Source organism: Podarcis vaucheri (assembly GCF_965113315.1).
Source record: "Podarcis vaucheri genome assembly, chromosome: 17".
NCBI classification, from domain to species: Eukaryota; Metazoa; Chordata; class Lepidosauria; order Squamata; family Lacertidae; genus Podarcis; species Podarcis vaucheri.
In genome coordinates, this window is record NC_138755.1 from 42,184,308 (window position 1) to 42,196,533 (window position 12,226).

The 12,226-nt window shown below is 41.9% G+C and overlaps 1 protein-coding gene across 4 annotated transcripts in view; it reads right to left on the reverse strand.

Moving 5' to 3' along the window:
• STXBP5L (syntaxin binding protein 5L) overlaps window positions 1-12,226 on the reverse strand; it is a 67,376-nt gene that overhangs the window by 40,444 nt on the left and 14,706 nt on the right. For 3 of the 4 annotated variants that reach the window (XM_082206049.1, XM_082206048.1, XM_082206047.1), the window contains exons 4-7: window positions 10,685-10,785; window positions 6,694-6,828; window positions 6,006-6,069; window positions 1,392-1,475 (exon numbers count right to left, since the gene is read on the reverse strand). In XM_082206049.1, coding sequence (XP_082062175.1) covers window positions 1,392-1,475; window positions 6,006-6,069; window positions 6,694-6,828; window positions 10,685-10,785 — 384 coding nt within the window. Of the gene's footprint in view, window positions 1-1,391; window positions 1,476-6,005; window positions 6,070-6,693; window positions 6,829-9,313; window positions 9,415-10,684; window positions 10,786-12,226 lie in introns of those variants that run through there. The other variant, XM_082206050.1, reaches the window with a different exon arrangement.

Consider the following 12,226-nt stretch of genomic DNA (forward strand, 5'->3'; position numbering starts at 1 on the left):
AAAAGCCTCCAAGGAGGAGTGTCCACAGTCAAACAGCTCTTACTGTCAAAAAGCGTTCCCTCAAGCTTAGTCGGAACTCTTATCAGTGGAAGCCCAATGCACTGAATTTCGTCAGTTGAAGCCCTATGAAAGGAACCTGGCTTGCGCAATGGGATTTCTCTCTCTCCTCCCCCCCCCCCGCAAAATTAGCTCAGGGTGGTGGTGTCCAGAGAGCGGAACAATGCTCAAGGGGAAGACACACTTGACTGAAAACAGGGAGGAGGGAGCCTGCTTTACCTCTTGGGCAGGAAATTCAGCATGGTCCAGCTCCTGGTACCCACCCATCAAACCTTTGCTAATGAAGGGCAGATGGTATGGCCTTCACCACTGATCTTGAAAGGCCAGGCAGCGTCACAGAGGCAAAAGTGTTCCTTAAGACTTCAGGCTGCTTAGGGATGTGAAAGTTTAATTCTGGCCAGACATGAGCAGGTAGTAAAGGTAAAGGACCCCTGGCAGTTAAGCCTAGTTGCAGACGACTCTGGGGTTGCAGCGCTCATCTCGCTTTACAGACCAAGGGAGCCGGTGTTTGTCCACAGTCAGTTTTTCCGGGTCATGGGGCCAGCATGACTAAGCCGCTTCTGGCGCAATGGAACACCAAAACCAGAGCAGCGCACAGAAACGTTGTTTACCTTCCCGCTGCAGCAATACCTATTTATTTACTTTCACAGGCATGCTTTTGAACTGCTAGGTTGGTAGGAGCTGGGACCGAGCAACGGGAGCTCACCCTGCCGCGGGGATTCGAACTGCCAACCTTCTGATTGGCAAGCCCAAGAGGCTCGGTGGTTTAGACCACAGTGCCACCCGCGTCCCTAAATAGTATCAGTAAGGCAATACAAATAAAGTGAAAGTTATGCTTGCCTTCCTTTGAGAAGCCTGTATAAGCTTTTTTATATTTAAATTCACAACAATTGAAGCAGTAATTCATAGAGGAAGTAATCAACACAGAACTGACATACATAGTCAGATTAGCAACCTAATCTTAACCTAGTCTACTTATTTTTAAAAAATAAAATTTTATTGATTTTTTTAAATATAAACATGTAACAAAAAACAATTCCAAATCCAAATATTGAGATTGAATCTCCTGACTTCCCCCATCCCTCCCATGGGTCCTAATGATAATATTTACAACTGCATATCAATACTTATCCAAATTTTTATCCTTCTAAATTATCCATACTTTCCGTTACTTTACATGTTTCGACCTGCTTGCAGTGGTCTACTCAGACCCCCTGGCACAACTACAGTAACTGCACACATTTCTGAAAATGGACCCCTTTTAACTAATAGCATTTTTTTCAACACACCCAAACATTTGGGTTGTGCTTTTAAAGTAAATATAAATAGCTTACCTCATCGTAGTATAGTCTTAAATCTGCTCTTTTGGATCTCAAGTCCCAGAATACCACAGTCCCATTTTCATAGCCTATCAACAACTATGGGGGAGGGGGGGGAGAAAACAAAACAATTGTGTTCTCAAATTATAATTATCTTATGATTTACTACACTTCGTTGTCACATTTAAAAAAAAAAAAAGGGGGGTCTCAAAGTGACTTACAGTGTAAAAAAAGAACCACCATTAAATCCAAGTATAAAAAAGAATAAAGTAAGAACCTAAAATACAGTTCCACTTCACCCCACAAAAAAGATGACCACAAAGCCTCCAAATTAAGGGCTAAAAACCTGGGTAAACAGAAAGGCTTTTGCCAGGTGCCTAAAAACAGACAGTGATGGTGGCAGGCAGGTCTCCCTAGGGAGAGCATTCAACAAGCGGAGAGCCACCACTGAGAAGGCCCGTTCTCATGTTGCCACCATCCACAACTCCTATGGAAACGGCACACAGAGGAGAGTCCAGACTGGTTCATGTGGAAAGAGGTGGTCCTTAAGGTACTGAGCAGCAAAAGGCTTTATAGGTCAAAGCCAGCACTTTGAATTGAGACCGGAAACTAATTGGTAGCCAGCGCAGTCACACTAAGCTTGGTGTAGATTTATTCAAACTGTCTTGCTCCAGTCAGCAATCGGGCCACTGAATCTTGCATCAGCTGCAGTTTCCAGACCCTTTTCAAACGCTGCGCTGGGTATAACACATTGCAGGAAACTAACGTAGAGGTCGCCAGAGCACAGGCAATATAGAAAACATTTATTCTGAATGCTTCTTTAGCTGTTTTTGTTTAACTATTTATTTAAATTATATATCCTTAGCATCTTTTCATGCATAAAACAGAAAAGAAAATGGGTGTTTTAAGTTGAGGTACACATAGAAAGATGTGTACCTCAATTAGAAAATCTGCTTTTATTCCACTGCGAAGAATTATTTTCCTAATTACAGGCAACAGTTCAACATAATTAATGGAAGACACTAAGTAGGAATAATGACTCAAGCTGCAATTTTACTCGGGGCTTATCCAACCAGCGTTTCCCCCAGTCCTTCCCCCTGGGGAAACCCAAACCTTAGCACTGAATTGGAACAAATGGCCATCTGGTTTTTTACGGATTGACGTTTGTTCTTACTCCTAAACAGTGGGTTTTCTAGGGGAAAGCAGTGGAGCAAAGACCGCTCAGACAGAAAACCACTTGGACCTAAGCTTTCTAGGTACAGGGCAAGTGGAATCAACAGGTTTTGTTTTGACTTCAGTGGAAACAGCACTGCGTCCTATGCTAATATAATTTGCTTGGGTTCTGCCTTACCTGTTACTCTGCTTTCCAAATGCTCTGTGAGACCTGAATGGAACTTGCTGCATAATATTCATTATCTGTTGTGTCTCTGGAAGGTGTCACAATGAAGGCTGGAGACAGACAATAGGTTTTGGTTTTTTCAGTGAGAGGAAGATGGTATGTCGGAGTCGAGTCGTTGCAGCTCCTGATATGTACACTCTTTCTCCTGTCCCACTTTCGTCTCTGGGCCAAACTAGATGTGATGTTTTATCAGGACCATTGCAGGTGTGTAGGTGGGAATCTAAACTTTTCCTCCCCTGCTTCATTCCTGAAGAAAGTTCTCCCCGGAAACTGCAATTTTCATGGGAAGGAAACTCCCCACCCCATTCTGATGCTATTTGCATTTTTAAAACATGAACATTACATTCAAAATTCAGGTAGGTAGCCATGTTGAATTTATTTCAACACAGTTGAAATAAAAAAATTAAAAAATAGTCCAGTAGCACCTTAGGATGTATTTAACATCACATCAAGTTTGGTTTCTGGTTTGCACATTTTGTAGTTGTTTTTTTTAAGAACTTTGTAAATTTGCATAACCTTTTACATGAGGCAAAAATGGGACACAAGAAAAGACTATGTACACCAGGGGTAGTCAATGTGGTGCCCGTCAAATATTGCTGGACTCTGACACTCCCCCAGCTAGCATGGCCCATGAGCAGGGATGAAGGGAGTTGGGCTTCAACAACATCTTGTGGACAACACAATAGCTATCCCTGACGGACAGCATGAGAAGCAATGCTTCTATCATACCACTTCCGACTCTCTTAAAGTCTTGCCTGTCTCCAGCCTAAGACCTCAAAGCCAGACATACTCAATTAGCACACACTGGATAAATTCACACATAATGCTAAACCAAGCCTCTCCATTTGGTCCATGAAATAGCATCCCCTGTCCTACACCTGACATCGCATGTGGCTGCAGAAAGGAGGGCTGAACTCCTGGGCATGACAGGGAATTCAATCTTGCTTGGTGCAAGCAAACAAGCCAATTCCCAGCAGGGAATCCTGCACAAAGGGTCACTTCATTCCTCCCTGTTCAATTTGCTGCTGCGTCACACTAAGCTACCCATTTTTGACTTAGCGTGTTGCCTGAAGGGAAGCCCCTCAGACTAACAAAGGTCTGTTCTTATTTCCCCAGTTGTGGTTTAGTCTCTTAGGCTTAATAAAAGAATTCCTTCCAGTAGCACCTTAAAGACCAACTAAGTTAGTTCTTGGTATGAGCTTTCGTGTGCATGCACACTTCTTCAGATACACTACTCTCTTAGGCTTCACCACTTTGTCAGGGGAACTCAATGGAACCCAAAATTTGCCAATCCAGAACAGTTAACTTTTGCATGTCAGTTTATCACAGTGCAGATGACTGTGTTAATAAGGTACATATTCAGCTGCCCGTTCCAGTTTAGTGAGTCATCTCCCGGTGACTCAGTTGAAGAGCATAACTGTGTCTCTGTGATGAACCCTGCTTTTTTCTGCACTGTCAATCTTTTTCTCAAATCTACAGATGTGTATTCCATAGGGCTGAAGTTGTTACTAGATCAATCAGGGAGAGAGGCGAAAAAAGTAGTTGCAGAGCAAAATGATTTATCGTCTTTTCTTCAGATACCATGGTCTACATGTGATACTCAACATTGAGCCTATTCATACAAAGAGGGACAGCTCTCGATTCTTGCCTTTTTGTCTTTTATTTTATAATCATTTATCATAAATTGTTTATCATAAATATATATATATATCGCAGTCTTTAGGACAAGCCATTTACATCTTCTGATAGCACTCTTCAGATAAATCTGCGAAACAGCAAGCCTGCGATTTATTCACAGGTTTATGACTGTGGTGCTGGGACCTCGGTCGTTTCCAAAAGACCTGCATTCAGGAGGATTCATCCTGACATGCTTGCAGGAAATCAAGTGATAGTGCAGCAAACAAACGTTATCCAACACTTTCCAGTGCATCTTCAGGCAGATGCACCCCATACATTTAAAGCACATCTAGCTCACATGACTTCCCAAGAACCCCGGGAACTGCAGTTTCTTAAAAATAGCAGCTCTATGAGGGTGGGGGACTTGTTGGTTATCTAGCCTAAAAAAGTTGTTACATATCCATAAAATATTACCTCTAGTGACTTAATATAATTTTTAAAATTGTACTTCGAAAGTCAGAAATTAGAAAAGCCATGCAGATCCCCCAACATTGTTTTACAGAAATTGTCCCAACCACTTAAAAGGGCATTACTAATTCAAAAAATGTCTAATTATACAACTTCTACCCATCACGTGGTTTTCTCTTTCTTTGACAGGGTTTCTATGCCATTCTGAAACAGATGGTAGCTAGCTAAAACATTTTTCAGTATCAGCAAAGTAGTGGTCATAAGAACTATTGAGACTTAAAAAAATAGCCCAGTAAAATTATTATTATCAGGGTACATTTCTATTACGAATTGTATATGCAGTTTAGAATCAATATTTGTACTGTATCATGCTGTAATATTATACTGGCTAACTAAGCAGTCAGTTCATAAGCACAAGAAATTTAACTGACTTAAAAAAAAAAAGAGTCTTATCAAGCACTAATATACACATGACAAAATCCACAAGTAAATGCTTCCAGTTAAATAAAATTATGTTTTTGTCTCACAGAAGACAGTTGAAGCACATTGCTTAGTATATAATAGTATACTACATATAGCCTGGTTTGCACAGCATGCTAAGCCAATCTTTGAGTGTTCTTAGCTACAGCTTACAGTTAGTGAGGAGAGAGCGCTTAAGCACAAGCCCAGGTTAGGACATGACACTTAGTCAAACTTTGGGCTCAACCACACTTCTGCTTGTTCTGCTGTTTTTGCGTGGGGTGGAAAACACTCTTTACCACTGAACCACCACAAACAGCAAATGGGTTTTCCATGGATTGAGCTTTACTCCGATTCAGCAGTAAAGAGCAGCTTTTCCTGGAGAAAGTGGGAGGGCAAATTGAAAACTGCATGGAGCTGTGTTTTCTAGGCATGTGACAGCAAAGTGGGACGAGCCCTCTGACTTGGTTCAGTCTGGGGTAGTATCAAAAAGGAAGCAAAGTGGGAGAAGGGAGAAGCAAAGCGGCTGCAAGCTCCTCTCCAGGAGTCCACACGCTTGTGAAGTCTCACTATGCTGTAGTTTGTGAAGCAGGCGGTAGGAGTTCAATAATTCTTACGTAAGGCTATTCCTTGGAGGAAAAGGGTTGGAGTGACAAAAGAAAAATACTGTAGTTCCTCTTACTCACTTTCCCTTCATCTCTTGGGCTATCGCTTAGGTGCACCACGGGGCCAGGATGAGTCTTTGTGGATCTGCAAATCAAAACCAACGCTATGAAAAACTGAGTGAAATGGATTTTTTTTTACCTTGTAGGCCAAGTGGGCAATATTAAAGGTAGTTGCCCCAAATGTTGTGGATATTGTGCTATAACTGAACTGAGTATAATCCTAACTGTGGGTGGGAAGTGGCGATTATACTCAAAATCAGCCTCGTTGACAGAAGGCAATGAATTAAAAGAGGGTGGGGAGCTGTCATGAGCAAATTGGTGGAAAACATTATTAAAAGAGAGAATTATTAAACATACAGAAGACTAAGCCTTGTCAAGGAAGAATCAGCTTGGCTTCTGCAAAGCAAAGTTCTGCATTTCCCTACCTTTATGTTTGTTTCTTATACGAACAATAATTATGCAGTGAAAAGTCAACATAGATCTTTTTTGGAAGTCCTTGATTTCTGTTAATTCTTGATTAACAGAAGATTTTTCTTGGGGTGGAAATAGACACATGAAAATACATTTGTTGAAAATACTTTTTATGAATGCGAGTGAGGAAGATTAAAAATATACCTCAAGGCAGCACATATAACAGACAGAGACTGGTATTCATAAAAATAACCAGAAAAACACCAGCAAATAGAAAACTGGTGAATTAAAAACTTACAGTTCTATGGCCTTGTTCCACATGATAACGTATCCAGAAAGTATGAACGACTCAATGTTCACAATGTGAGTATTCCCTCTCTCTGTTCCAACATAGAGCCATTTGCTTTGGAATGGTAAGTGACAGAAAGTAATTCTGTATTTGGAAAAATACAATGACGTTATGGATACAAATACAGTGACAACAGTTTGTTTTCACATGCACAAATCATACCAGGTTGCAGCAGTTAAATTGGAGCTTTTCCAGTATGTATAGGAAAAATTGAGATTATCGTTCTAGACAAGCTCTCCTGGTAAGGAGTAAATAATTATTCAGTATTTTGGTGAAGGTTCTACACCTGCATTTGGCTGCACACAGTACACTGCACACTAATGTGTTTAATAGTATGCACTTAATAGCTCCTTTGGGAAGAGGAGACTTCAAAGGAGGAAAATGGCAAGCCAGGGAAGGGGAAGGGCAACTTAAAGAGTAGTTAGAGTTGTGCCATTGTTTAATTGTACCCATTCTCCAAGCAGCTCAGGTTTTTCCACATCTTATTCCTTACAATAATCCTGCAAAATAGACCGAGAGAATTTAAATGAGGACAGCTTTCTTTATGGCCGACCTAACAGAAAGTACTGATCATTGCATTAGCAGCCAACACTCCACCTGTACACCATTTAAATTGTAATTATATATATTTAAAAATTGAACTCGTGAGAGAATGGCAGTGAGCTCTCTCAATCAGACACTCTGTTTGGGGTTCCACAGCCAATGGGAACAGCAAGGGGGCAGGCTGAAATTGCTTGGCCCTCCCCCTTGACGCTCTGTGTCCTTCATCGGCCCACGACCACAAAGCTGGCATACCAAGAGCAGCAATCGCTGCCACTCTCACCATGCGGTTAGCAATTAAAGGTGGGTCACTGGCGCGTCAGAGGCGCTGGCCAGCACAATGCTTCATGCACCATGAGAAACTTGCAGGCGAGAAACTTTATCCTCCTTTGAGATTCTGTTTGTGTGCAATAATTCATTGCCTTGGTAACCCAAGTCAGAATGAGCAGAAAATGGGTTGTGTGGGAGGGAGCCTGCTACAGGCACAGAAGCTCATCATCATTACTGAGCTTCAGAGAAGAACTTGCCCAGATTAATGAAAACATTATTTAAAAAAATGTGTGGCACGAACTGCTGAACAATTAAGGACAAATGAGCATGGAATGTAGGATGCCCTTATGTACTTTCGTATGTGACAAATTCCTGCTTCACACTGAGGAAAAAAATGTAAAAAAATTAAATCTGCAGAATCAGGCCTGGGTCATATTTTTGCAAAGTGAATTTGCCTACGACTCCAGTATCCAATTGCTGCCTTGTGCCCATCACATAATACTTGGGGCAAAATAGATGTGACAATGGATTGTGCTAATTTCCAATAAAGCAAGCAGCCATGAGCAGTGTGGAACCGCTCCCCTAGTCTGGAAACTCCATCTCTCCACCAGCCCCCCCCCCCGCCACTCAGTGCGGTTTATTTTTCAGACTATGAGCCCCAGCAGTTCAGTGATGAAAGTCACAGATGGGGGCTAGTTCAGCATCTTGACCCTGCACACTGATCCTCCATTTTTCATTATTTAATCACCCCAAACACTGCTTTATAGGGCAACCATGATAGTAGCCCAATGCAGATAGATATGAGGCTGCCATCAATATGTCTACCTTCCCTCTCAGTCGCATTCACTGAACTTGTGGGATAACCAGCCTCATATAACCAACGTGTTTAAGTTCTAATTAATGCATGAAGGAGTTAAGACCATAGAGTAAGTTGTCCTGAAAGGCTTAGCTCACCCGGGGAGGGACTAGGTAAGCAAGTCTTTGTTTCCCCAATCTACCTGAGGAGCTTAGTGTGTGAGGATGTGGAGCTGGTTGCTCCAAGCTCGGACCACATGGCTCTCACAAGCCACTCAGTCTTGAGTTCCTATATCCATACTTTAAGAACTTTCACCACTTTGTAACAGCTAAATTTTACTGTCTGTGCAACCTATTCTGAAGCACATGAATCTGATCTTTGGAAAGTTGGAAAGATCTTTGGCAAGTACAGTAAAGCATATTGTTAACTTACCAAAGGTGTGGTCTTTTTCTACGCTCAAGCAAAATGGAAATTTTGGAAGGAACTCACAAGGGCACATATTTTAAAATTTTAACAGCATATATTTCCATGCTTTACTTTCCTGCGTGTTTTGTGATTTTAAATCTCTGCTAGGGTTCTCTTACCAAAGAGTATTTGCCCCAAACTTGGATCTTAGTATCCTGTGAATTTTCCTTTTATACCTACATTTTTTCCCTTGCCACCAACAGAACTGATCAGTGGAGAATTTCTCCCCTTGCTTAACACTGAGCTTTGAGTTCATTTCATGATAAAGTCATTTGGGTTGATGGCCCTCATGTGCCTTTATCCAGAGATGTGAGCTTTACTTTCAAAAAGACTTAAATCTTGTTACTGCAAGGTAATAGGAGAGATTTCTGAAATGAAACCATGCTGGATTACACCAAGGGCTCATCCACACTTTTGCTTGACCTCCTTTTTTACTGTATTGTGCATCAAGCTTTTCTCACTATTTTGCAGCTGGGGCTTGTGAAAATTGGATCTTACCTGCTGAATCAGATCTTATCAGATGCATGGAAAATCCAAAGAGAGAATTTGCTTAATCAGGCTTCAATTCAGCAGGTAAGATTGAATTTTCACAAGGTACACTGTGGAATAATGAGAAAAGCTCTCTGAACCAGGGAATTAATTGGTGTACAATCCGATCAAAATAGAGGACAAGTGAAAGTGTGAATTGAGCCCTAATTGTAATTTTAGGTACATGAAACAGACAGTGCTACCAAAATTAAGAATACATTTTAAAGTCTGTTACAAAGGATACCCGGGTGAAATTTAAGCAATAATAAAATGCTGTTGATGAAGGGGCATTTTAAAACAGATTCTGACTACTAAAAGGAGAGGAAGCAGGATTCCATACACCTTTTTTCTTTTCTTTTCTAGCAGCTGTGAGTTGTAAAGATGCCTTTTCCTTTCTCTCACAGTGCAAATCACGGGGCAACAACTAGACAATACGTGGGTGACGGAAACTCTTTAGGTGTCACTTATGTGCTGGCTTTTTTCAACACTACAAAGCAGTATGAGAGGCAGCAAATGAAGGTGGAAGAGCAGCAGGGGCAGGTGTGGGGGCTTAATCCTCGCTTTACCAGTCCCTACATCTTTCCCCCTGTGGAGAGAAAAGCTATTCAGGGTAGGGGTGATTTTGTGAGGACAAACAGCAGCGGCAGGAGAAAGAATTATGCAGCTCCCAGTCATTGGTGCGGCCAGGATTTTTGTGAGGGGGGCAGGCCTTTTGTTAGGGGAATAGAACCTCAGTTTGCTATGTATTTTTATTGATGGGGGGGCAGCTGCCCCTCCCTGCCCCCCCCTTGGCTACACACATGGCTCCCCTCCCTATCATTTATCTTTTGAAACTGGAAATCCAGCTGATTTCTCAGTAGGAAACAAATGTTCATACATCCTACAAGTATAATTTAACCTGGCAATTACAACTACTTCAAAACCCAAATATTATAGTGCACGCTAACCCTCCCCCACCTAACCTGCCACATGACAAAAAGAAATGGCGTCAGAGAAAAGGAGCCATGGCTGCTCTTGGTCTCAGTTCTGTACAGGAACTACTATAAGATTAACTGCATAAACATAAAAAAATTCATAACCTGAATGAGCTTTCGTGTGCATGCACACTTCTTCAGATTGGTATCTGAAGAAGTGTGCATGCACACGAAAGCTCATACCAAGAACTAACTTAGTTGGTCTTTAAGGTGCTACTGGAAGGAATTCTTTTATTTTGACTATGGCAGACCAACACGGCTACCTATCTGTAAATGCATAAACATAGTTTAAGTAGGTTTCAGCTACTAAGAAAATATACAACAGCAACATCTGTGGAACTAAATGTGAGAATTTGTTATGCCTTACCTTTCTCTGTTAAATTTCAGTGAATGAAGAATCGCTGGCCGTTTCTGCCTTAGATTCCACAAGTGGAGCATGTCATCTGAACTTGCACTGACCAAAGCACCCTATAATAACAACAGAAAACAAGTGTGTCAAGTGTTGATTTAATCTTGCAGACATTATGGAGAAGTGGATGGGTTCTAGTAATTTTTGAAGTTGCATTTGAACGACAAGATCCTATTGCTTGTGACAGTTTTTCTGCCAGCCCAAAGTACACTTTCAGTTTCTCCTTTTGTCAGCTTAAAGGAAAAGGTACCCCTGACCCGTCCAGTCGCAGATGACTCTGGGCTTGCAGCGCTCATCTCACTCTGTTGGCCAAGGGAGCCAGCGTTTGTCCGCAGACAGCTTCCGGGTCATGTGGCCAGCAGGACTAAGCCGCTTCTGGCAAACCAGAGCAGCACACGGAAACGCCTTCACCTGCCTGAGGAAGTACAATAAGGAGGAAGCCAGTCTAGCTTCTCTGGGGAGGGAACTCCAAAGTCTGTGACAAAGGACTGTTAACTACATTCCAGCTTTAAAGGATTTGAGCTCAGGTGGATCCTGACTGGCAAGCTGCTCTGTCTAGCCATTCACATCCATCAGGGAAACAGATCAATACCTTCTGAAGTTGGGTGATGGGCTGTTCTGGGATTAATTGCCACCTGATCTCTGCATATACCTGCCCTTTAGAACCTATTTTGCACTTTGTGTTTTCGAGGGGGGGCTATGACTTCTCCACTAAGACGGAATGGGGAATAAGAGATCCTGGGCAATCTCAAAGTGGCAGGTGGCCACAGCACAGATCTGTATGACGCAGCCCTCTTTGTTCTTCCTAGAGAGATTGTATCCAGGGACAACAGTAGCCCATTGGCATTCTATCACGTTGCCATCTGGAAGATCTGGAAGACTTTCACCTTCATCTTGGATGATCTCCAGGTCCTGTGTGTGCTTTCCTTCAGGGGTTAGTTCAAAAGCTGCTCTGTTGCTTTTATTTTTTTTTATATGTAAGCACCAAGAGCCTGGTTCCATTTCAGTTCAAGTGTCATCTGTTCCTTTTGCACAGATCAGCCTGCCCCGAAATGCTTCAGATTTTCCAAAAATCCAAACCCCTCCTTCCAACTCCACCATCTTATCTATGCATCCAGATGCCTCAGCTCCACCTGTCTAACTAGCCCTGTATGTGGAAAGGGCAGTGGGGCAGCACATGTTGGCATGTGAAATGTCACAGAATCATAGAATTGTAGAACTGGAAGGGATCCTGAGGGTCATCTAGTCCAACAGGTTCAATCTTCAGGTAATAGTAATAATAATAATTAAGAAATAATAATTCTGTTGGAAGCCACGCAGAGTGGCTGGAAAAACCCAGCCAGATGGATGTGGTACAAATATTATTATTATTATTAATTATTTATTATTATTATTATTATTATTATTATTATTATTATTATTATTATTACTACCCTGCCCATCTGGCTGGGTTTCTCCAGCCACTCTGGGCGGCTCCCAACAGAACATTAAAAACATGAT